Source organism: Sardina pilchardus, chromosome 7, assembly GCF_963854185.1.
Source record: "Sardina pilchardus chromosome 7, fSarPil1.1, whole genome shotgun sequence".
Classification (NCBI taxonomy): Eukaryota; Metazoa; Chordata; class Actinopteri; order Clupeiformes; family Clupeidae; genus Sardina; species Sardina pilchardus.
Genome location: NC_085000.1, coordinates 15,366,025 through 15,393,535, shown reverse-complemented (window position 1 = coordinate 15,393,535; position 27,511 = coordinate 15,366,025). Strand labels below are relative to the sequence as shown.

Sequence of the window (27,511 nt, the reverse complement as noted above, 5' to 3'; positions counted from 1 at the left end):
TCGTTCTTGGTGTGAACGGGCCTTAAATCTGTGTTTCCAGTGTGTACTGTATGTAAGCTTATGCAACATGGTCACGTCTGATGCAGCCATTTCCACTGATTTTAGTGTAAGTGTCAAAGTTTGGCAGCATACTCTCCACTAATGGAAAATGAACAAAAAGTCAATAGAACTCAACAAGGGTATTTGAGCCTCGCTGCAATAACTGCTTATCTAAACAAATCGAACCCAGTGTTATTAATCTGATATAAATATCAAACAATCTATTGTTTTCAGTATAACAAGACATCTCATCAAATAATTTAATATGAATTTCATCCCAACAACTGACCAGAGATGGCTGGTCACTTCCCTTGTGACTTTTGCATTCATGTTGTGACTTTTGCGGTCATGTTGTGGCTATTGCGCGTGTTGTGGCTAATGTGTTTCATTGTGCTGTCTGGGCCATCGTACCATACCAAATATAAAAAGAACACTCACAGCAGAGAGAGAAAAAAAATCAACACATGTTTAGATACAATGGCTGTGTTAAGGCGCGTATAAAGCAACACTGTGTGTGGAAATGCTGGAATAAGATATTTTTAAACAATTTATTTGCACGATTATCTTTTTATGAAAAACAAACACATGACATTTGTATGTCTCCATGATAGAGCTGCAACAATCCCAGTCGCAGTGTTGAAAGTGTTGTATACAGTGGTGATGAATGAGGTGAATGCGACCATGATGGTTATGAGTAATTTGTGGTCATGATTGTTGGTCCATATTGATACATATAACAGAAGTGGTCCAAATTCTTTTAAATTACATAGAGATTACAGACAGTGTAAATTTTCTTCATCTGCACAAACTTAAAATGAAACTACTGCACCAACAAGGGAATACATGTAACTGTATGACTATTATAGTCCACATTTTCTTTTTAATTTCCAAGTGTATTTGTGCATTTCAAACGAGGTCTGTAAGCATGCAGGTGCTTAGTCACTGTCACTGGTGTCGCTGCTGGGATCTCCCTGAACTTTGTTACGGTGCTGCATGGCTCGGTGATAAGCCACTTGCACTGACTTCCTAATGTTGGACTTCCTCCCCTCATTCATCTTCTCTTTATCCAGTTCCTGATCAACGCCCAATGGCACCAGCTTGGAGCGTGGAAGCCACTGCCTGAAAAAAAGAAGAAAAGGTAGAATCATTTACAATGATGAATTCAGATCTGAATGAAAACTGAATAGAAGCCAAATGTCTAATGGGTTCAACACATCATAAGTTTGGACAGAAATGAAGAAAACAGTCCTGTAAAGTTGCTCACTCACATATGAACTTCAGTGACATCCCATTCTTAATCTATAGGGTTTAATAAAGTAACGTCAGTCCACCCTTTGCAGCTATCACAGCTTCAACTCTTCTGTGAAGGCTTTCCACAAGGTTTAGGAGTGTGTTCAATTTCTGACCATCCTTCCAGAAGCGCATTTTGTGAGGTCACACACTGATGTGTCTGCTCTAATTGATCCAAAAAGTGTTCCATTTGGTTGAGGTCAGGACTGTCCAGACCAGTCAAGTTCATCCACATCCAAACTCTGTCATCCATGTTTTTATGGACCTTACTTTGTGCACAGTCATGTTGAAACAGGAAGAGGCTATCCCCTTTTTTTCCCCAACTTTGTGGGAACAGTTTGGGGATGGCCACTTCCTGTTCCAACATGACTGTGCACCAGTGCACAAAGCAAGGTCCACAAAGACATGGATGACAGAGTTTGGTGTGGATGAATTTGACTGGCCTACACAGAGTCCTGACCTCAACCCAAAACAACACCTTTTGGGTGAATGAGAGCAAGTCTCCTCATCCAACATCAGTGTGTGACCAGACAAATACGCTTCTGGAGGAATGGTTAAAAAATGCCATAAACACACTCCTAAACCTTCTGGTATGCATTCCCAGAAGAGTTGAAGCTGTTATAGCTGGAAAGGGTGGACCAACGTCTTATTAAACCATATGGGTTAAGAATGGGATGTCACTCAAGTTCATATGCGAGTCAAGGCAAGTGACCCAATACTTTCGGCAATATAGCGTACACATAAATATGTACACGCACGCATACTCAAACACACACCCTCATACAAAAACACTCGCACAAACACATCAGAACACACACACACTCACAATGTATGATGTATCGGCCAAAGATATACATACAATCTAGTTCAATGAATTGAAAGAAACTGACCAGGTCCTCTTGTTGTCGAAGAACAGGACCAAATAAAGGTGTTCACGGGCCTCCTGGGTCATCTGCTCACCAAGCTTGAGGACATCTAGTGGAGGCACAGGTATGGGAACGCCCCTATGAAACACACCCTCCCGTGGCATCTTGGGGTCTATGATCTGGAATGAGTGTCAAAAACAAATTAGAAAAACAGCTGAAGATAGCAGAAAGTCAGATTAACAGTGAAAAACATACAAATCTGAGCATGACTGCAGCCCACACATTCATGTACTTTTACTACAGTGAGCTTCTTTGCCCATTCTTTCAATTGTGTAAATTTACTCAACAAAACACATGTTCATCTATGGACTGAAATGCTTGACTTACCAGTGCTGGGTATGATGGGTAACCTCTACACTTAGCCCAGACTAAGTCCAGTGCATCTAAAGATGTGTAGTCATCTGATGTCATCCAACAACCAGATCTACTACGGCCTCGGACCACTGAAAAACACATATGACTCAATTAAGAAGAACTCAATCATAACAGGCGTCATGTGGGCCAAAGCTGGCCTGCCAAAATAAATCCAAGAATTTAAATTAAACAAAAGGTTATCTATTTCAGTATCAGGTGAGAGATATTAAAGGACTACACGTTTGAGTGAATTTCTTACTATGAGACACACCACGAGTTGCTCCCACAGAGTAGGTGTCATTCTCAGTTCCTGATGTCTCCTCACTGCTGTCCTCTTGAAAGGCAGAACGAGAAAATGATGGCTTTCCACGGCCAAGTTTAGATGGAGTAGTGCTGAGGAATAAGGTGGAGAGAAATTAAAAAAGAGTTACAAGAAAAAAGAAAACATGACTAGTAATACACAAATGTAGCTCTCTTTCCCAAAATATATATCTGAGGCACATCAAGTAAATATTCAAGGTCCACTTATTCATTTTATGGAGTCAGATTAATTGTAGTGTTTTGCTATATTGGACTGTTATAGGACTGTTCTGTCATATTGCCACACTGTCATCATCAAATTGCTCATCCCTCAAAGTGCTCACATAGCAGTGTCCTATATCTTCCCCATCTCTAACACACACACTTCCATGTAGTGGTGGTTCTTGTATGTCACCCTGGGCAAACAGGGTGACATGCAAGCACATGCATCACATTAATACAGTATATGAACAATATATATATACATATATATATATATATATATATTAATAATAATTAAAGTAATGAAGTAAATACATACATGCAGTAAATGTACATATTTTAGTAAATTAATACAATATTCTAACTAACAAAACAATAGCTTTATGGAACAACCAATTTACTCAAATTGGCTCTTGCTGTGCTGCGATACACTAGCACCCATTGGCTTCCATCTCCCTGCTAGCATGTCCACCTGTCCATGTGCTGCAAGTTCATGTTACACTCTTGCTTGGCTTCATAGCGTTTGCATATATGTGCACAATAATGTATTGAATACCTGGTCCTGTCAGATGCTGCACTGCTGCTGCTGCTGCTGGTCGACTCAGAGTCTGAGCTGGAACGTGGGAGACTGCGCTCATTGCGGTATACACGGAAACTCTCTGTGACAGGCTGACTGCCACCATCAAAGCCATTGCTAGGCAAACCTGTGGACATAAACAGAGCATCCCTTGGTCAATATTCTTTTCATTTGTTGATTAATTAGAGGCATATTTCAACCTGAAAGAGAATATTTGGTTAGGAGCCAAAGGGAACGAAAGGGAAATTCAAGATTGTCAGTCAATGCAAGATTTGTTTCAATAAAAGAGTATTGTGCACCACCAATCTAGCCAACCAAATGATGTGTAATGAGCCATGCTTCAGAAGAACATTTTTGAAAGATAACTAGAAAAGCACTCAGAGAGCGCAGACCTCCACCTGTATTGGTCTTCTTAGGTTGTCATACATATGAACCTTAACTATTCAGAAGGCCACCACGTGGCCATACCCTGCCATTACACAGCTAAGCGAAAAACTTAAACGGCTCCGGAATCCCGATGGTGACACGGATCACTCCCAATAATTTCTCCTTGGGTCATTTCTGACCTTCATCGAAATCCATCCATTACTTTTTGAGTTATCTTGCAAACAAACAGACAGACGCCAGTCCCCGATGAAAACATGGTTGATGAAAACTAGCCACTGTTAAGCTTGGGATTTCTTAGGAACAGAGGCATTTAGAAATAAATGGTTTGTACCGGCTGAGAGCTTAAAGTCTAAACTTTCAAACGAGCCATCGTATGTGTCCATGGCTATAACATGGCTCTACAAAAATGATCAAGAGTGATCTAGATTGCTGGCACTCTGGGACAAAACTTCCGAAAACAGCACAGCATTCAAAGTGCTCATTGTATTTGTTTGGCTGATGCGCTTGAATATCAACAATCTTTCTCCAATAACACTAACTCCCCCCTTACTGCATTAATGAACACCACTTCCAACATTAATATAAAGGGTTACAATTTACAGGAAATCAATTGATGGTCAATATACATACCAGGAAGAGGGTCATCATTATCGCTCTCACTCTCAGAGCTTGAACTTGTACGAGGACTGCGCATTTTCTTCTTTGGACGTAGAGGGTTTAGCATCGGTAGCTGTGGTGGCCCAACTGAACTGCTTACACCTGAAGACCCCAAATGCAGTGGATCACGATTTTTTGGTGGTCGTCCAGGCCGTTTGGCTGGCCCACCAACTCGAGGGTTCTTCTTGAAAAGGATAGAGGTCCGGCGGCCAACTTCTGGAGCTAATACTGAGGAGGAGGTGCTCAAATCTAAAAAGGAAGACAAAATAAATGTAGAGATTTAGACATTTTGATAACCAATTTCCAGGAGAGTGATAAAAGACATGGTTTGCATTATTTGTGACATTTGTTGTGGTTATTGTATTAGCTCATAGACTATATAGGAAACTGTATAAAACACCAATAAATGGTGTCATGGCTTGTAATATGGTCGGAAGTTAAAAGTGCCCTGCCATACAAAACCGTTTTTACTTGTATTTTTTCAAAATGTGCAAGGTCCATACGTGGTTGTGTTATGTTGTGATTGTGAACATGAGCTGCTACCGCCTCTGAATGGAAATTGCGGAGAAATCAGGCCAATTGGAAAAGCTGCTCACTCTGACGTGAAAATTAGTGAGGTCATTACTATTCATGAGCTTGCCCAGTTGAGACCGTGCCCACAGAATTTGTGTAGCCCAGTGATAGTTTTCCAATACAGCAAGGATGGCTGAACAGACTTGTGCCCTATGCAGGAATAAAAGCTCGACAATGCACATTTTTTTCTCAAGAATGAAGAGTTGAGGATTAAATTGCTTCAATATATTTTTGGAACAATGCTACAACAGGATCATTCGAACAAGGTAGTTATCTGTTCTGAAGCCTGTAGTTGTACCGTGGCAGTCTACAGCCTGTGCCCAGCCTGTAAGTAAAATGCTATTGTCAACTCAAGGAAATGCTTTGTAGGCTACAGGTTTAATCATACAGTTAAAAGATTTTTTGTCTTTCACGATTATCTTTTACAATTTCACATTACATTAAAAGACCTTTGAGCGTTTGAATATTCAGACACGACAATAGAACATTTTTGAAAAATTGCTGCAGTACCCGCAAGTGTTGCTGCTGCTCCCGAAGTGATTTATTGACGCAACATTTCGACCAAGTATGGTCTTCGTCAGGTGACAAATTTTTCGATATTCATTTGACCTTGCACCTGTACAAGTTGAGACATCTTGAAAGGCAGCAAAAGTATTTTTTTTTTGGTTTCGAACCTCACGTGCTGCCTTACTCCCCAGTTATGTATCTTAGAAGGCAGAAGTTTTTCCCGTTTCGAACAGAGCCTTAATCTGATGCTTGTAAAATTACCCTACTTAAAAATACGTCTTACTACATTCACAGACAGTGAGAAGTATGAAACCTTCAGTTTCACAAGACAAGCAGACCACCATTGCACAAGCATTTGCAGCTCATTTCCATAGACCAACTCCCTATACAGTTGACAAAAACTACTTCAGGAACCTGGTGGGTATGACCACAAATGTGTCAAAAACATCAAAACATCAAAGAAGTCCTCTCACAAAAATCAAAACCCATGATGCATCACTACCCTTGTGCCCTCTGATGCAGACGCCTGCACACCCGAGCCCCTGTCCACATTTTGTTGGTAGCATGGATAGGGTTCCAACTCGGTTATTAAATGATGATGTAATAATGGAATAATAAATCTCTTTCCAGGTCCAACGGCCTTCAGACTCTGGCTGCACAGCTACAGTAATTACGTCTTTTCACGAAAAAATCTGTTGGGTTGGGTCCTTGCGTTAAGAACCGAACAGACAAACCAATGTATTGTAAATGTTGAAAGAGTACAGACAGGTTATAACAACAGTTTTTTTTTCTGAAGGCAGCACCTTGTGCCTTACGTCGTGTTCCAGGACTGTCAAATCAGTGGGCACATTCCACTTATTCAGATTTGGCTGAATTTTACAATACAAACATGCGTCATCTTCAGACAGATCTGCATAACGCTGACAGTTGTTGATAGTCCCACACAGTATCCTGATCTACCTGCACTTTCAGGTATTCCTAACTCCAACTCTAACTGGCTGTCTGCTTCCCGTGCTTTAACTACTGATGAGCTATTCTGGCACATTAAATGGCAACATCAAAGCATTCACAATTTCAGGTTTTTGGTTGTTTCTGATGCATCTATTTTGCACTGTTGGTCTACTTCAAGCAGATGTGTTTTAGATTTTAGATTTTTTTTCAACTTAAATTAAGCTCAATAACACTTAATAAAACTATTTATTTGTTTGCAGTGTAGGAGGAAACTAATTATACTATTTAAAATAGTAAAACATTCAATCCACTATATGTGCTACCTTTCTCTTGACTGCTGCTTTCCTCATCATCCTGACAGGTGCTTACAGAGGCATGGTGGGGTAGAGCAGAGACTCTATCCTCTGTAGGGACTCCGACACCTTCGCCTCCTTCTCGCTGATGGGCCAGTTTGCGCTTAATGACGGTCATCTCTTTTCGCAGAGCTTTGGCGCGCCGCATTTGCCCGATACTGTGTTTCCCAGAGCTGACTTCCTCAAATCGAACTTGCAAGATTTGCAACTGCTCCTCAAGTGGCAAGCGTCTGCGATTCTCTGGTCGAAGTAGGTCTGAAACGGGGCAGAGAGAAATGTTAGGTTGATTGATGTACAAAGACTGCCGTATGGTGTTGCCACCTGCTACACAAAGAAAATAAAAGAATGGTTCCCATGTCCTCTCGATCCCCTACTTCTGTAAGTCTTTGTACATCTAAAATATTACATTGTATCCCCTTAATTACTCAATGACTGTTTAACAGTGCAATACAACATACACAGTCTGAACTGCTTAAAGTCTGCCTAAACTGCCTAACTGGACACCTCAGTGGCCATTATACGTTACTTGTTTTGTATTATCGAATTAGCTGTGTGTGCATGTTTGTGTCTGGGTCTTGATGGGTCCCTCCAGAGTTATTGGCACCTTTGGTAAAGTTGACTAAAACATGTAACAAATAAAACAAATTATCTTTTGGTGATTTATTCTAATGTCACAATGAAAACAATGAGGGGATATTCAACTTTGAAGGGAATCAAAAACAAAACATGTTTCCCATAATTATTGGCATCCCTAGGAAATCTTACATAGAAATGTAACAGAAGCATTTTCCTATTTATATTCAAAGGTTTGACTTTCTTTTTCACTAAGTTTCAACTTGGGAAAGACAAGAGAATACACTAAATTAAAAAGTGTGTTGACATTTGTAAGTCAGGGAATGGCTATAAAAACTAGGTAGCCTACTTTATTGAAAATGGCCATATTTACTAGCCTAAAAGCCAGCCGAACTTAGCTCTGCTCACAACATCGGTCTAGAGTCTGTTGAGGAGCAACTATGCATGCTTAGGTTGGTTTTGTTTGCAAATAAAACGACAAAAGACATATATTTCCCATATGGTTTGGCCTTTCATTTACACTAAAACAGGTTTTGTCACTGATGTTACGACACTGTTAACTCTTGGTGGGGCTCCGGCTCCGCCCTTTTACTCTATGTGTGGCCTGTTTCTGTGTCCTGCAGGGTGCTGAATGCAGGGGTGGCACCTAGGAGTTAACAGGCTGTACTATAATAAGGCCGGGTTTCCAAAGGTCGCCCCGGAGGCAGCCAAGCTCACTGATAAATAGGTCTCGATTCATAAGCATAGTTTCTGTGCCATAATCAAGAGTTTCGCCCTTGTCGTTTCAGCGCACACAAACATGATCATTGTGATGGGAGAAACCTTGAGTCGGAGGATACATGTAATTATTGCTTGCAGGGCCCCAGCCGTGGCGCGACTGGCTGGGGCACCTGCACCGCACGCCGGCGACCCGGGTTCGATTCCCGCCCCGTGGTCCTTTCCGGATTCCGCCCCTACTCTCTCTCCTGCTCGTTTCCTGTCATACACTCTACTGTCCTGTCCAATTGAATGCATAACAAGCCCAAAAAAATAATCTTAAAAAAAAAAATTATTGCTTGCAGAAGGGTCACTGGAAAAACGAATGGCCTGCTTTGCGGGAGAGGTGGCATAGTAGGCTTAAACCAAAAGGGGGCGCCGGTTGTGCAGTCAGGACTGTGCGTCCTGAGAAAGAAGAGTGTATAACAACCAAGTATTCCTTCAGCAAGTGGTGCCCCTCTGTGTTCAGAGAGTGAGAGCACTGACACGGTCAGCGAGGTGCTGCTTTCGGAACAACGTCACGGTCAGGGAGGTGCTGCTTTCGGAACAACGTCACGGTCAGGGAGGTGCTCATAAAAACACTGGAAGGAAAAAAATCTGTTTTTCCGAATAGCTTACCCTGCTATGTATAATGTGGTCTAATCAGGGATTTGATTGGCAAAGGACAAAAAAGCAGGAAAATATACGACAAAAAAGCAGGAAAACATATTAATGATATTAATGAAAGAAGCACCAAACCCGTCGTAAAAATACACTTTTAATTGCAAATATCTCAAAATGTATAAACTTCTCAAAAATGAAAACCGGCAAAGCATTGGAAGATCTACAGAACGGTGTCTCAACCAAGTTTGTACGTTCAGTGGTTCAAGCTGAATAGAGCACGCAACAGCACACAACACAGAATGTGCCATTGGAACATTGGATGCATAGTTGCTGACCATTCTAAGTGACTCCAAACTTCTGAACAGTAGTGTGTTTCACCAGTTCTTCAGAAGATCTACGCAACAAAGTTGGAAAGGAGTTTGTATGTTAAATGGTTCAAGCAGAATTGAACGCAAAAAAAGGTTAAAAGTGGAATAATATTAATAACTAACAATAACTAGAACAGTACAGTGCATTTCATGCACTTTAATAATAATAACTAGAAAAGCACTCAAAGAGCGCAGACCTACGCCTGTATTGTTCTTCCTTGGTCGTCATACATTTGAACCTAAAGTATTCAGATTGCCACCATGTGGCCATACCATGCCATTACACTGCCAAGAGAAAAACATAACCGCCTCCTGAATCAAGACGGTGATACGGATCTCTCCCAAAATGTAATCGTTTCTTCCTTGGGTCATTTCAGACCACATCACTTTTTGAGTTATCTTGCTAACAAACAGACAAACAAACCCTGGTGAAAACATAACCTCCTTGGCAGGGGTAATAATAAGAAGACGACAATGACTTTGGATAACAGAACCGCATCTTCATGCACTGTTACTATGCCAGCAACAAAAACATACCAAATAAATATCACTATATGACATTGGCTGGTGCCAGGTGTAGGTGACTGACTAATCATCAATAACAATTCAGCATTATCAAACTGACCATCGTGGTCATCATTATAGCATGGCAGACATTACATGCTACTCCATGCTTACCACTTTAACTCTCCTGCTCCCTCTGTCCCTTGGCCCGATCATGCTCACTCTTTCCCTCCTTGTCTTCCCTGTCACATGCCTGCTCCTCTGCCTGGCAGTGGCAATGACCAGTCGCCTCTCCTCCACCTTTTGCTGGACAACGTCAGGTAGTGTAGATGCGGAAACTACTGCAGCCCCTGCAGCAAACGTGTGTTATTTTGCACTTTTAGCGGTACCCGCATTTAGATTTTTAGGAATGAGTGGGGTCTAGTAAGTGATGTGATAGGGCAGCCTTATGCCTTATCAGCCTCAAGCTATGTGTGCCCAGTGTGACAGATTACTAGTCCACAGGGAGATGTGTGATGCTTACTTGTATGCAGATCTACATAATTCACATGAATGGCCTATTTTGAACCAGAGACAAATTGCGCTAGAAGGTGACAAGCTTGCACCTCTCATCACATAAACATAATAACACCACAGTATCAATGTTTTGACTGCCTAGAGGTTATCACACCAATAGATCTCTAAAGTTCGCCAACAAAAAAGCTGCCATCTTTGCCCATATAAAGAGATTTTCCTATTTGCATTTGGATTTTGGATTCTGAAACGCAGACATTTTGCCCTACGCACTTTTATAATTTGCCTTCAAGTGGGTTCTGTGATCTTCAATGCATTATGCAGAGTTCCCACTCTCAGTAAAAGGTAAAGTTCCATGACTTTTCCCTGACAAAAGACACCCTGAAATTCCATGACCTACTACATAATGAATGGCACAATATACCGATCAAAGATTTCAGAGCAGCCACAGAGGGTTTTAGAGGGGGAGATCAATAAATGAGCATTGAATAAACAAAGTCGGGTTGTCACAACTACTCAAATAAGCGGTAAAGCTAATAATCACATATACAGTAAACCAATTCTGCAGGGAAATATGCATTACAGTATTTTGGCAAGTAAACTGCTGCATACAATTCCCTGATATTCCATGACGTCTTTGCCCCGAGAATGATCAAATTCCATGACGTTCCATTTCTGGAATAGACTGTCTAGAATTCCTAGCCTGACTCTCGCCAGACCCTTGTAGTTCCGCCATGCTCCACCAGAGGCGTTTCGCTGAGCTCCACACAAGGGTCTGGACTCGAGGGCAATCCAAACCCCTGTGCCAGTGATCAAAAAATGAGCAACCAATCAGGAGCGCCGAAGCGAGTGTTTGATTCAAATAACAATGGCGGCACGCAGCGAGGAGTCTTGTGCTGACATTGATTCTGCTATTTCAACCGTTTTGTCGAATCTATCGAGTATTCATTCTTTAAAAGATTAACAGAGAATAGTTTTGAAGACATTTATTGGTGGCAAGGATGTTTTTACTCTTCTTCCGACCGGGTTTGGCAAGAGCTTGAAGAAGCCTAGCACGTCATTCAAGATAACAGGCAAGTGGTTTATCAAATCACATGCGAGGATGTTTTACAAGGACCCGCCTTCAGAAATACATCTCCTATCGAGAAGTCCCAGATCCTTGTGTGAAGCAGACAGCGAACTACAGGATCTGGCGAAAGTCAGGTTATAGAATTCCATGATACTCCAGAGATTCTATGACCCTTGGGAACCCTGGATATGACTTGTCTATGTCTTTACTACTCCAGAGCTACAGTAACTTGCAGGGCAACTTGCAATAGGTATTCTCTTCGATTAGCACCTGAATCTCCTTATATGGGCAGACATGGTAGCTTTGGGTCCTTTTGTAGCCAACTTTAGTCTATGATGAAGGCTTTTCACAGAGTTCCCACTCTAATGTAAAATTCCATAACTTTTCCCTGACAAAAAAACTGAATTTCCATGACTTACTATATAATGAATAGTACAATATACCGACCAATGATTTCAGAGCAGCCGTGTAGCGTTCAATAACTTTTAACTTTTTTTAGCGCAGGAGATTAATAAATAAGCATTGAATAACCAAAGTTGGACTACTCAAGCAAGCAAATTAGGTAATAACCAGATGTACACCAGTTCCCTGTGGATATTTGTATTTAATTAATGTATTTTGCCAAGTAAATGTTAAACTGCTACAACAAAATTCCCAAATATTCCATGACTTTCCCCAAAAAAATATAAAATTCCCGACTTTCCATGTCTGGAATAGAGTTTCTGAACTTTCATGATATTCCAAGAATTCCATGACCCGTGGAAACCCATTTTTTAAGTGCACAATCCCACTCGACATTGTAGAAACAGCACATTTTGGGTGCATATGTACAGTTCCAGCCAAAACATTGGAAACACCTACTCATCATTGTAGATCAAAAATAAAGATGTATGTCATGACTACTTATAATCCCCGGAATGGTATCAAACCTCTACAGTACAAATAGGCTCTGTAATAAAACGAGGTTTGTAAGTCCACCAGGAGTTTATTTAAAGAGAATTTCTGGATCTTACCCCATCTCTCTCTCCCACTTGCTTCCTTCAGTCTCTTTACTGTCCTGTGCTAGAAAGGCCTTACTGACTTACAAGAAAGAGAATGGAATCCCTGACATTACTGATGCGTGTCTGGAACACCTGGTATCGTCACAGGTAGGAGAATGACCATTTTTGTTTGTTTTTGGTGCACAAAGTTGGTACTACTAATTCCGTTATTTTCAGTAAAAGGCTTCCAGTTGTAGCATTTTACAACTGGATTTACCTGATACACATAAATGTCTTTGTCCAAAAGCTAGCAAGCTGCCACTGATTAAAAAATCTACCGACTTAAAACCCAACCAAATTCAGGTTAAACAGTTCAAACTGAAACAGTGTTCAGACTGCCAGCCAAAATCCGATTTTTATAAAATGATTCATAGCGTTCCTATACTTACCTTCCTCTGTGGCCGATGCAATCCTCTCCTGCTCCCACTCTTGCTCTCGCTCACTCTCTCGGTCACAGTCTTGATCTCTCTCTGGGCTGGGTTCCCGAGGTAAGTGCATGCCACTTTCATAGTCATACCCAGTATGTTCAGCCTGCCGTCGGGCTTGACGAAGTACAAAGCTGCCAGTCTCCCGTAGTCTCAGGGCAGCGCGGTAGAAAACGGTGTCTTTGGCGTTGTACTTCAGACAGTTATTGACGATAAGCAGGAAATCAGCTTCGAAGCTTTGGAAGTTTGGATAATGATGTCCCTCCAACAATGCCCACATAGTCTGGAAATCCATTGGACGCTCAATGTGGTCCAGATAGTCAGGCACCTAAATGAAATTCAATCAAGAGTTGACTATGGTGTGTGTGTGTGTGTGTGTGTGTGTGTGTGTGTGTGTGTGTGTGTGTGCGTGTGTGTGCGTGTGTGTTAAGTTAACAGAGATTCACAGAGAATGTGGCTGTATGGATGTACCTCACTAAGGGGCACCGGTTCAGTGAAGAAGTTGCTTGTGTCTCGTTCCTGCAGCTGTTCCAAGGTGCTGCGCAACAAAACCAGGAAGGGCGTCAGCTGCATCTCCAGTGCCAACTGCTGCACTTTTATCTAGGACAAAAACAAAATGTCTTTGTCATATTGAAACAGAAATGAAATTAAGGCAGCAATCATTGGTCAGACTGCCTCCAGGTCAAGTCTCGTGGTTGTTGCCAGAAGAGGAAACTGTATGCTACTTGGGCTATACTTCTGTTGTTCTATCTGTACGGAAAATTTCTATGTTGTTACATTCTCAATTACAGGGGTGAAAGAACCCAAAACCGTATTTAACTTGGCATAGTTGAATAACGGCAGTTCGGTATGCAAAATAAACATACAGGGAATTTCTAAATCCCATTGTCACCTCCTTCGAATGGAAATCTCACAACTTGAAACTGCTGCTTAAAAGGGAAACTATGCATGTTTGGCGATTTCATCGCCGGTTTCGCTTTTCGTTTTCAGAGGTTTCTCTGCAGAGCTTCCCCTACAGCTTTAGCGTGTATATTTTACAACACTCCTCAATCGGCCAGTCTGCCTTTTCATGAGCACGATCGTGAGGATGGAGACTTTCTGCTTGACAGTGCCACCGGCCCTTTGGCACAAACTTACAAGCGTGTTTTTTCTGCTCAGAGGCGCTAGGGGGAAGCGAGACAGCCGTCATTCAACCCGAAATAAGTAAAATAACCATTCCAATGACTCCGAAGCTGATCAGTTAAGGCAAATTTAGCTAAGAAAATTGCATAGTTCATCTTTAAAACGGGGGGGATTGCAACAAAGCTGATAGATTACGACAACTAGGCGGCTGCACCTTATTTGGCTCTGGTCTGTACCTTTGTAAAGTTCCCAAAAAACACACTAGCTCACTTTCAGCTTCACGCAGCAGAAATGTTTAAAAACATGGCGTTACATGGTTGTCACTTCTGACACCAGTTTTTACACGCTGATTGGTAGATGATGGCTCATGCAATTTATTGTTGGGCATGAACGTCCTCATACGTCCATGTTGGTAAAGCATTTCTGGAAGACGACAAATAAAATGATTGCCTACTTGGATTAAGCTACGGATACTTGATTTAATGCCTATACGGTTTTGGCTGTATTACACCAGGCTTTGTGCTAAATAAAAGGAAAGGACCACAGGGCGGGAATGGAACCCATGTCGCCGGCATTCGGTTCAGGTGTCCCAGCCCGTTGTGCCACAGCTGGGGCCACGTTGGCTTCATTTTGTCTGCCTGAAAATTTAGGTTTAACAAGCTGCAAATTCACATCCTACGCCCCATGTCTTCTTAATTATAGTCATTTTCGTTGGATAGCCTATTAGTCAAAGCATTCCAAAAGCATTTGGGGATCATTATTTGTATAGCCCAGGGGTCGGCAACCTGCGGCTCCAGAGCCGCATGCGGCTCTTTAGCGCCATCCTGGTGGCTCCCTGGAGCGTCTTCAAAAATTTATGAAAATGAATGGGGGGATTTTTGTTAGTTTGTTTTAATATGGTTTCTGTATGAGGACAAACATTCTTAACGTTTTCCAATGTTGTAAAAATGTGCATAATAAATATTAGAGTTCAACATTTCTGTCAACGAAGATTTGGTAGCCTGCGACACACGTTTCAGGGCGGCGCCGTGCCAGGCAGGTGACTGTAAACCTATGGTTGTAAACAAACCGGCGGGTGTGTCAGCATGGGCCATGCCATGGATCCCAAAGGGAAAAAGAGAAAGATAGCCGATGAGATCAGAGAATTTAAGGCAGAATGGACCGAATCATTTGCTTTCATTGCCATTGCGGAAGGATTGCCTGCATGTTTGCTTTGTAATGAGAGGTTGGCGAACAACAAAAAGAGAACGACATTTAGAAAGACATTTTCAGGGAAGGCAGGCTACATTTGCAGCCGACTAGGCTACCCAGTTGGGACTGAGAGAAAAAGTGCGATTGCAGTAGCCTACTTCTGGAGAAATTTTGTTGCAACCTGATAGATATTAAAACGTGGAAAACAACGGTTCACGGATGTTGATTACATGAAGTTGAACTTAAAGCATCATATACAGCGGAGTAGTCACGTGGTGTGTCATTCTCTCCGAGATGCGCTGCAGGGAAAAACATTTAATCATGAAAGCTCATATGTAGCCTTGTTGTAGCCTACTTAGTCATTTTGATAAGGCTAATAAAGATAATATACACTTACAGCCTGTGTTGCCTTCATATAAGGCTTACATAAGGCTTTTAATTTTTTGCGGCTCCAGACAGATTTTTTTTTTTTTTTTTTGGTCCAAAATGGCTCTTTGAACATTTTGGGTTGCCGACCCCTGGTATAGCCTAAGCATTACAAAGCATTTAGTCCAAAGTCCAGTCAAAAGCATTTAGGGATCATTATTTGTATAGCCTAAAGTGAATCCTTACTTAATATTGACTCACTGTGTGAGGGAATAAATGGCTAAAATTGTATATAATAAATAGGCTAATTAACCAAGGAAAAGCTATGGCTGTAAAGGGTTAATCCTAGGGTCGGTTTTGCCATTTATATCTCTGCTCCTCAGTCAGTTTAAAAGCTTGCTCTCCTTGACAATAAGTAATCTCAAACTTATGCCTTCTCCCGTTTCCACAGAGACCAAAACATGTTTATTAGTTTATTAGTTTGAAGTTTATTACCTAAATGATTGAGCACTGTTGCAATGGTTAGATATTTATATTAATGACAATGTAACAACATAGAAAAGGTCCAAATGACAGCTAAAGCAGGCACAGAACTAACGTTACTTTTAAAAATAAGAATTTCTTGTCCATGCATGCTTCTTACCGTTTCTCTCTTTAGCTTCTCTCGCTTGCGAATCAGTTCTACAAGTAGTCTGGCTCGCTCCAGGTCATGTCTTAATCTCTGCCAAGCCTTGAGTTGTTCCTTCAGAGCTGAATGTTTGTCTTCACTATCTAGCCTCTGTGGACACATGAAAACATGTTAACAAGTCAATAAGAAGATGTACAGGATCCAGACCACATAATCACACTTCAGCCACTACTTTCAGACACAACGTCCGAACAATCCCCAGACAATTGGGCCTAGATCTCACATGGACTCCGAGTGTTCAAACTGGACCATGGGCATGGCTCTGGTAGGTCTTGTTCATACCGGAGTAAATGGTCCGGATGGTTTAGGTGAAGAGGTTGGCGCACTATAGACTACTGTCGGGGTATGATGCACAATACTGTATTTCATCATTGATACAAAATGTTATTTTCTTTTAAAAGGAGGACACTGTATTTGGATACCATGAGAAATCTTTCTTATCCAAAGGTATGGGACGAGCAGTCTCATAACAGGTCTCTGAATTCCTTTCACAGAACAACCTGTCCAAAATCAGTCTGGGTTCAAAGTGGCCAAGGCGCATCATTCTGCTTGATTTATTGGCTACCTCTGACACGGTTAATCATCACATCCTTCTCTCTATACTCTCTAACATGGGAATCTCCAGCTCTGCTGCCTCCTGGTTTGAATCCTACCTCACAGGACGCTCATTTAACATATCATGGCTTGGACAGCTATCTGTACCTCACAATCTCACCACAGGGGTCCCCCAGGGTTCAGTGCTCGACCCACTTCTCTTTGCTATATACACCACCATCTTGGGACAGATTATCCCTTCACATGGCTTCTCATACCCCTGCTATGCAGATGACACACAGCTCTATCTGTAACAGGACTTACTTGACTCAAGATGCTACCCAACTCCTGGTACAGGCAATAGTCATCTCACGACTTGACTAGTGCAACACCCTCTTGACAGGTCTCCCAGCCTGAAACCCCTTCAGATGATCCAGAACGCGGTGGCGCGTCTGGTCTACAACCAACCCAAAAGGGCACATGTTACCCCGCTGCTCATCCAGCTACACTGGCTTCCTATCTCTGCCCGCTCTACATACATGTAGAGTTCTCTAAAATGGCGGAGTTATATATGCACGTTGTGACTCACAGGAAACACTGTTACTCATTGTAGACCACTACAGGAGACTAAATCAGGTCATTGGGACAGCATCTCAGTATTCTTAAACTAACGACTGAAGACTTAGAAAGAAGGCGACACCCATCATAGCACAAGCAGCTAACTCACTCGCTAGAGGCCTAGTGATAACAATCTCCTGCTGAATGCGGGTCAATATGCCAGATAATCAATTTGAGAAACGCTGTGGACTTCAAAGTTAAAAATTGCTACCCTACATTTCCATTCCTATTACAGATAGGTCTATCACCTAGATGAGTAAAAATATCAAATTGCATTTTCCATATTGAATGACTATTGAGTTGATAAAATCTATAGTAGAATTTTAAAATGAAAAAAGCAAATAAACAGAATCACTTACAATTGCAGGAAGCACTTGTTCATTGGTGCGCTGAGACTGAAAGTGTGTCTGAAGCCTACGCAAGAGAGGAACTCCATTACGACTCTGCCTCTTCAGGGTCCAGTAACTGTGCAAACGTTGCATAAACTGACTCTTCCTGGGCACAGTCAAATTGCCGGTAATTTTACTCAACCTGTCAAAATTAAATGAGATATTTAGTGTGTGTGTGTGTACCAGTGAGTGTACTTTAAGACATTTGCACAACTTCTTCATCTGGGATGGAACCTTTTAAAGGACATACATTTCAGAAATGCAATGTCATTGCATCATTTATTTATGAATTATAATTTGATGAAATGCACATTTGAACGTGGACTACAGTGTATAGTGTGTGTGCATGTGTGTGTGTGTGTGTATGTGTTAGTGTGTGCATGTGTGTGGGGCAGACTGAAGGCTGAAGACTATGACACAGTTCTAATTCTGCCCCCACTTGTGTGTGTGGTAATGATATGGTCTAGCCAGCTACAGTACATTAGAGAAGATGGATAGGACTAACAGTTTTACAAGAGAAAATCTGAAGCTGAAGTTCCTTTCAAACCATTACTTAGGATTCACTGTAAAACTAAGCAGAACAACAGAGTACATCTCTTCGTTCCTTCAATGTTTTGTGAAAGAGTAGTCATGTAGGCTTGCATTCCATGTTACAGAACAGAAACTAATGCGTTAGCTTATGGCTAATGCCTATGGGAAATCCCATAGAGATACTAATGGTTAGCATCATCGCTAAATGTATTTAGCTCGAACTTCATCGTCCATTTACAAAAGGGTTACATAAGAGTAGTTCTTTGTTTACAACTGACTACTAAAATACTCAAAGGCTAACGTTTTCTCTCCATATAACAATGTTACAGTGTAGAAAAAAAACGTCTGTTTAACTCATCAATGCCACTTGAACAAAGTAGCCACAGAACATAAACATTATGAAACATTGTGCGTGTGTGTATGTCTATCCACTGGTGATCATGTGACTTGCTCTGCTGCAGCCAGTGGCTTCTGTCACCTCTGTTGTACAGTATACACCTCCTGATTAAGTGAATGCAGGGGGTTTCAATGCGTGATTTTGAGTGTGCCCCTCCTCCCCCACACATCGTTTAAACAACAATCACGATATTATCGCAGACTATATATATCGTCCACCCCTAGTGTGTGTGTAGTTGAGTGTGTGTGTGTGTGTGTGTGTGTGTGTGTGTGTGTGTGTGTGTGTGTGTGTGTGTGTGTGTGTGTGTGTGTGTGCATGCTTGTATGTGTGTGTGTGCTTGTGTGTCTGTGTGCATGCCTGTGTATGTGTCTGTGTGTGGGGGGATCAACAGATCAAAACAAAACAAATGGTTCTGTGTCCCTTGTGGGGCTACATGCTCAACAAGTTTCGCGCTGCCTGGTCTTTCAGTATCCCAGGAATAGTTTACACAAAATTACTGAAGAAAAATAATAAACAAATCTGGAAGACAAAGGGTAACAGTATACACTTTCCATCCACAAGTAGAAGACCAGTGTGCAAAACAATGTCAGCTAATTAGTGAAATCACCTGTATTAAGTGCACAGGTAGAACTAATACATGGCACAGGTAGACCCTCTGCCATCTCTGAAAGAAACAAACTACAGCCTCTGAGCTATACTTTAATATAAAAGTAAAATGTATCCATTCCAGGCCTTTTTAAAGGACTATTTTCCCACCTGTTTCTGTTAAAAGAAGTGTACTGTAGCCTACATAAATATTCCAATTCAATAACTGAAATTCCTTAGAAAATGGTTCTTCAAAGAACCTTGGCAGAAAAGGTGTGCAACTTGTTTGCACCTTTTTTTTTTTACAGTACAGTGATGCAAAGTCAACCCCCTTTTTGAATCACTATTATTGAAAATGTAAACATGTAGGAGAATGAAGAAAAACATTGTTAGACAAATACTAAATAAATATAAAGTACAGATATCTGAATATGCTACTTCAGTACAGTACATGTAATTAGTTACTCCACACCTCTGCCTGTAACTAGCACCCGTCTCATCAACATGACTTTAGAAAAAAAACAGTTACTCCAAGTTTAGTACTTGTACCGCATTCAATTGATGAATGCTTTTATCAAGTCCCGTATATGTAGTTACGATGTAATTATCTTATGCATAATACATTGCATAAGAAATAGTTGACGAATGCAGGTTTGAGATTACAGTTTTGAGTTGAGTAACTTGAGTTAATGATTATTCCAGAGAATTCCGAGTAAAAAAGAAGAAATAATACAGCATTTTACAAAAACATATTACAGTGTAGTATAATGTAAAATGACACCTGCCATCAATTTGACAACAGGTACTAAATGCTCACAAGCCTGTGTGTGCTGGTTTACACTACAGTGTAAGGATAAGCACCTGTGTGGGGGGATGCAGGGAACGGACACCACCGGGGCGGCTGCTCGCTTCTCTGCCAGGATTTTCCTCGCTCTCTTCATCTTCAGTCTCGACTTGGCCTTCGCCCTCTTGGCCCGCTCAGAGCTCCACCCACCTTTACCCTCCTCCTCTCCCGTTACAATAAGTTCATCGTCTTCTTCCCCCTCTCCTCCGTCGCTGTTGGATGACCCAAGGCTCCCAGTACCCAAATTTCCTCCGAGCGGCCTCGCCGTACCAGGCGGTGTATGAATATCGCAATATGCTGTCTTTCGGACACTGAACGAGGTCCCGTTAGCCCCGGTCTCCCGCACGGGCTCCATCTTCATGTAAAGCCCGGCCTGCTGGGCACATGTCACGTGAAAGGCAGTGTAACAGTTGGCTTTGTGGCACTGGATGCACGCGCCAGAGCCGCGCTGTTTGCAAATGTAGCAGGTGAGCTTCCAGCGCGCAGGTGGGATATGCTCGATGCTGTCTATGGGCTCCAGAAAGACTGTGTTGGCGAAGCATACCTGTAACATACAGATGAAAGTATTTCATGTAACCTGTATAAAAGTCAAACTTCAGGGCATTCATAACAACGCATGTACTTTATGTTACTTCACAGTGGAATTTCATACTGCCATATCAATACAAATTTGAACCCTCCAAATGTATCTGTCTCAAAGGGAGTGAGGGCACTGTGCTAGCATCTACAATCCATCAAAGTTATATTAACCCTTTCCTGTTGGCAGATTCTAATTTTGATTCTCAAGCGTAAGTGAAGTTTAATGTGACATATCTGTCATCCAGCCACCGATTTTCATTCACCAGGAATCATGAATGATGTGCTTATATCACTGCTTCATATCACTGCTGATATGCTTATGAAATAGCAGCATGTGTCCAGTACGAAGAGAATAATGCCCTCAGTTGGGAACGCTGACATTTTAAATCTGAAGAATTCCTAGAAATGACATACCAGTTTTCCCTAGTGACTGACATTGAGATCTGCACAGAGATGCACAAAAACACACACAGACACACCTCTGGGATCCATAGCGCACAGACGACGTGGGCCCATCGAGAATCATCAGTCTGCTTGAAGGCACCTCCCTTGTTTGGGCAGAGTGCACAATCCACAGCTCGGGATGGCGACTGCAGACAACGACGACACAGCCACTGGCCTTCAGGAATGTAAGGCACACCGTAGCACTCCTGATGTACTGCCAGGTTGCACATGTCACAGAAGAGTATGACATTACTGTTCTGGCATTCTCCGTCATTGCAGATACAGCAAACAGCATCCTCGTCAATCAGCGAGCTGGGATCTCCCTTCAAGGTGAACATAAAAGACAAGAGACGAGTTTGTATAGGCATTGCAATGTCACCCTCATCATCAAGACAATATGCACTGAAATGACAAGGGCAGTTTACAAAGTACAGACCAGCATCTGAATTTTTCTTATCTTAGTAATCCATGCATAGTCACCCTCCCACCCCCAACCCATTTTAATTGTGCCACAGTGCATTGTTAGACCCTTAAAGATAACTAGCCCTTCCCAGTCCCATCTGTGCTCCATGTGGTGTTTGCAAAGCTGTTCACTCATTTCAGTTTAAAAAAAAAAGATCTTCAATGGTCCATTTATGTTTACCATGTGTCTCACCTTATTATGACTTTCAAAGTAGGACTCTTTTTCCAGCCTATCCATCAAATACTCAAAGACTTCCTGGGGGATGGCAGCCACCCCATCACTACGACGTTTGTCATTCATGATATCCAGCCAGATGTAATCCTCCTCATCAATGTCATATTCTACCTCTTCATCCAGTTCTTCCAATGATTTATCTATGTACCTGAGAAAGAGAGAGAAAAGACAAGATATTTTACCTGAACCTGCATAGTATACCTGCACCTGAATGTCAGGTCTCCGATTGGCCAATATCGCTCTGTTTGATTGACATGTTCTTGACAGCCCTCAACTGCTGTTGCGTATCAGTGTACACCAAGACACGAAAAAAGAGGATTTTCAAACACATCTGGCTACACGTGGACATGGCCAGAATCTCCTGGATTGAACTGTACTTCTTTTCATCGGTTTCATTGTTGATATTGTTATTTTTATTATTGTTATTATTACTACCGTTCAAAACATGCTATTCCTGCAGAAAACTCAGAGACCAATTACACAGACAGGCCTGCTTTAAAAATAGGATGTAATGTGTTGTGTGTCATAGGCCTAGGCCTACTCTTACTCAAAAGTGACAGAGAGAGATAAGATGTGAACCTACATAGTATAGGGTAATAATGTTATCTTATTTGACAACAGTCAACTTACATTTCAAATCATAGCCTACTAGCCTACTTCTTTCTCTTTATTACCTTACAGTAAAGTTAGCAATCGCTCAGCTTATTGTTGTCTTTTGATTGTCTAATCTCATCGCCGGTACTGACTGACTGTTTGATTATACTGTATTACTAAATCCTGACGTACCTAACCTTGCTCACAAGTGCTACCTGGTGGTTGTTTGGGTCATTGCAGCTTCACTGGGTAAAAATAAATAAAATATGTGTGATTCACGCGTGAGGTCGCGTGAAACTGGACAACTAAAAGTGGTGCTCACTGTAGGCTAATGCTGTCATAATACTGGTATAAGTCACATGTGACCAGATTAGAATGCTTATCATGTAAAGCATTGTTTTGTATTACTTTAATGTAAGATTATTAATAACACTTGGTTAGATTAAGAACATAAAATGAGAAGTGTCGTGGAACACTCAGAACTTCAATATGCAAAGTTCATTTACGAAATTTAGAACATAAGCAGCTTTGGCAGTGTGGGCTATTAAAAGTGTAACACAACATGTTTTACATCATTTCTAATAGCCATTGCATACCCGTGTGGGTTGGCGTGTTGTTGCAAATCATTTACAAATAATTTCATGAATAATTTGAATAATTTTATGCAAGCAAACCACATCCAGATGCCTTCTTTATATTGTTGAGATCAGACATAATAATCATCCAAACATCTTAGTTAGTCTGCACTACACTGCACTCCCTTGACTTTCTACATGTGTGCTTCTTTTGACAATATCTTCTTGCATTTCTTATCCAAATGTCAAACTTGGCAATGCACTCATTCATGCCTGTAGCAAGGCACCTGTCAAGTTTGAAATCAGTTTGACTAACGGTTCAAGAGATAGACCTATCAAAAACAGACACAAACATAAGTGCATGCACACACTCACACACACACACACACACACACACACAGAGAGACACACGAACACACAGGGGAGAAGATCTTGTGGTAACAGAGTTACTCCCAGTAGATGTTTGGTGCCCTCAGCAATTAATGAACCAAAATTTCAGAACAACATGTCAGTATGTATGTGCATATAATGTACTTAAATGATACCACAAAATGTTCTAGTAAAATTAATTCTTTATATGATTTTACAGTCATAACTTGTTTAAAAAAGTCAACATCATCAAACATGCGGTTCTCGAAATATAACATTATAACATTACAAAAATGTGTCTCTATACCTGTTTCCTATAATATGACTTTATGACAGTGACAAGTTTTGACATGATCCTAAGACTTATGATACATATAATGTCATGGTAAAGGAATTCCTATTGTTAAAACAAGATTCAATTGCATAAATTGTTCCCAAAAATATATGAAATTATCACGTATTCATTAGTAATAGCGTGTTTAATCATAATGAAATACAAAAGACAGCGCAGTAGTACCGCATATCGGTATAAAATATGTTTTATATTATCTATTGCTATTATATTATGGTGTAATGGTGTGTGTGTGTGTATGTGGGGGTGAATGTGTGTATAATGGTGTGTGTTACGTATGTGTGGGGGAGTATGGTGCAATTGTGTGCATGTGTATGAGGATGGGGAGGTCCCTTACCGACAACCCTTCACTCAACAACACCACCTGCAAGCCGATGGCTAGATGAACACAAAATAATTAATTTCATGACCCTCTATGGACAGAATGTCATGAAACTTGCCATGCCCCCACAGGCTTTCAGTGTGCGCATACACATCAAATATGGTGTTGTTCGGAACATCACAGTCGAAGGCAGAACTGTGACTGTGCTGTACCTCCGTTATTACCATATCGGTAACAGAGCTACACATTTTAACCTGAGAATACAGTATTTCCTGTACTTGCATGAATGTTTTCAAATTAAATATACTAAATCAAGTGTCCTACCAAGGCGCTTTCTTTTGGAAATTATTTGAGGGAGGGGAAAAATACTGCACTTCATGGTAACAGAACAATAAAGCGAGACATCTTTTGCAGTGTGGACTATGTTCATATTCTGTCAATTTTGGACGAAAGCGTCTGAAAAACACCATAACCATAACAAGACAAACCTGTAGTATGAAGATGGGCGCGGTGGGGCATCAGGCCTCTCCTGATCCAGCTCTCGATAGACAACCTCAGGAAGTTTAACTGCTGGCCCAGTTGAGGAACTATGATGGTACGAGCTTCCACTCTCCTTTTTTTTATCCTTGCTTTTATGTTTGCCAGGCTTGGGCGTAGAACCAACAGATTTTCCGCCACTGCCGCAGGTTGTCACGTCACCGCTTCCTCCAGGCATTTCCCCAGTGCCAACTGTACTCGCCCCGCATCCTCCACCATTGTACATGCCACCTCCTCCCTCACTTGACTGTTCGTCTGCAATGTTCTCGTCTTCAGACACCACATCTAGATTCTCAAAAATACTGATGCGATGGATACGCCCCTGAATCTCCAGCTCCACCATGCGCTGGGCTTGTGCATAGGTCATGGTCTCCCTACTAGGAGAGTGTGAGTGTTCGGACTGGTTAAGTGGACTACATGGAGTCCGCCGCACCGTAATGCCCATTTGCAATCCATGGTCTGCTCCAACTCCATCGTCAACACATCCAATCTGGGATACACGAGGTGGACGCCCCTTTCGACGCTTCGGAGGCATGTTGCCCTGCAGTTGAACAGGGTTTTCGTGGTCATAGTGGTAGAGGTGGTATTCAATGCCACTGTAGCTCTTGTATACCTTGCGGCAACTCTCGACTGGACACTCATACGGAGGCTTGGTAGCCCTTAAGTTATGGCAGAAAGTCTTTACATCAAAATCCAGGCCCATATTGACACATTGGCAAAAGGCTGATTATTCCAGTTTACATCTGAGGAAAAAAGACAGATGGTAAAACATTTTTCCCGTACAATATTTTGCAAATTAATCAGTGTGATTAAGATCCTAACATGTGTATTATCTAGGTAAACACATCAAATACAACTAAAGATAAAGGAGCAAGAAGCAATGAGATAATGACATCTGAGCTATGCTGCAGATTTAGATGAGGGCGCAAATGTGCCAAAAATCAGAAGGGGATACCATGTGCCATGTACCATGGTACCATGTACCATGATACCAAAAATGTTTTTCTCTGGATGTATTAGGTATACCAAGCTAAAGGGTTCAGATGCAAAAGCCTCTAAATCCGTCTGACCACTTTTCTTTTAAATGAGCATTTTGTATCAGGCTCCTATAGGGTTTCGCCTGCAAATCAATATTTCAGACCAGGAAGAGAATGGTATTTAGTGAGGTTTGAAGCTAAATTATTGAAGTAACTTACACTATATGTGAAGAGCAATCACTCACCATCATTATCTCATTTTTGACAAAAAGTGGATTTAGAGGCTTTTGCATCTGAACTCTTCTATGAGGTTTGGGGTGACATGTGGTTGGCTGAGTTAGTTTAAATGGTTACTCTTTAGATGGTAAAAGTTTGAAGCAAATCTGAGATGGTCAAGCAGAAAGTTTGTCTAAAATCCATTGAATTGAGGTGGAATGACCCACATGTCACCCCAAACCTCATAGATTGTGCTTATTTATGCTAAATAACATACACCCATTTAATGAGGACAAAAGTGGTTGCAAACTTCCCCCAGTTTCCCACCAGTTATTCCCACGAGATGGTGTTCATTTTGATATTTTCACCTGGAAAAACGTTTTTCCCATGCACATGAACACACCAAAGGTTTCCTATATGTCTAGTAGCCTATGCTGATTGTTGTGTGCGTGTGATTGTATCAGATACATGTGATGTGAGTAAAGGGTTGATAGATTAATTTATTTCTGGATCAAGAAACATCCCATCCATTGGATAGCCAAACAGTTCAGTTTACTGTGCCTCAGTAAAATCAGTTAAATGCTGATCCTATTTCCCAATCTGTTCCATTGAGATTTCTCTGATTTAGACCCAAAAGCCTTACTTTCATAATTTCTTGATAGCACATCAAATCATATGGTGTCACAAAAATATATGCTTTCGCACAAATGTTAAGACAACCGAAGCAAGACAGGATATACAATAATGAACTAAAACACCTCTGCAGCAATATCGTTTCCTTCCGCAATAACGAATGAATTTACTGAGGTTCCCACGCTCAACAACTAATGGTAGGCTAACAGTTAAGAAAGTTCTTCTGACATATCTGATGGTAGACTAACGTTAACCTCCACAGTCCGCCATCCTAGCATTAATTTAACACATTGTTTCAACATATCACCAGCAAAGCGCATACAGCTGTCCTAGAAACATTGATACAACAACCAGTGACGTTACAATACTGGTGCAGCTACATTGTAGCTTCACAGTGAGCTGTAGTAAGTTACCCTGTAACGTTACCCGAGATGAAACATTCGAAAGTGATATTGCGTTAAATAAAAGCCAACCACAGATTAAACGTTACTTTTCAAACGTCGAAGTGCCTCATAATGTAAACCTCAACTTTGACCAACGTTGCTCTACCATCATCGACGTTTAACGTTAACGTTAAGTTCCTTACACCTTGATTCAATACAAATCTACTAACGTTAGCTTACAGCTTTAGTGTTACTAAGGAACAGACCGTTATTTCAAAGCTTAGCACTACAGAAAATCAGGTGATAACTGGATGAAGTTATGTTGGAATTGATACAATAGAAAATGAAACGTTAACGAAAGTCATCAACCTCTTTCAGACATTCTGATTTCAACATATTTGACTTGGAATTCAAATGTGTGATCTAAGGTTACCGACTGGATTGTAAAACTTACTAGTACTCAGCGATCAGCACACCACTACCAGATGTTTCTACCGTTAACAGGAATAACAAGGTTGTTTTGATATTCCTATTGTTTTCTGATCTCGAGTGATTCGGAATCACCCAAACCGCGATCAACA

The 27,511-nt window shown here is 41.3% G+C and overlaps 1 protein-coding gene across 2 annotated transcripts; it reads right to left on the bottom strand.

The window, feature by feature from the left end:
* Positions 1-568: 568 nt before the first annotated feature.
* Positions 569-27,511, bottom strand: brpf1 (bromodomain and PHD finger containing, 1). 2 transcript variants are annotated; one of them, XM_062540852.1, is made up of 16 exons: positions 27,385-27,511; positions 24,673-25,464; positions 21,931-22,120; positions 21,311-21,598; positions 20,270-20,796; positions 17,866-18,037; positions 16,310-16,444; positions 13,459-13,587; positions 12,952-13,315; positions 7,107-7,391; positions 4,726-5,001; positions 3,688-3,835; positions 2,869-3,002; positions 2,583-2,698; positions 2,220-2,374; positions 569-1,158 (listed from the first exon to the last, which is right to left on the bottom strand). In XM_062540852.1, the coding sequence occupies exons 2-16, from the start codon at positions 25,422-25,424 to the stop codon at positions 975-977; spliced, it is 3,855 nt and encodes a 1,284-aa protein (XP_062396836.1). In that variant the 5' UTR covers positions 25,425-25,464; positions 27,385-27,511; the 3' UTR covers positions 569-974. The 2 variants fall into 2 exon arrangements, with proteins under 2 accessions (XP_062396836.1, XP_062396837.1); XM_062540853.1 differs by having other exon boundaries at positions 2,881-3,002.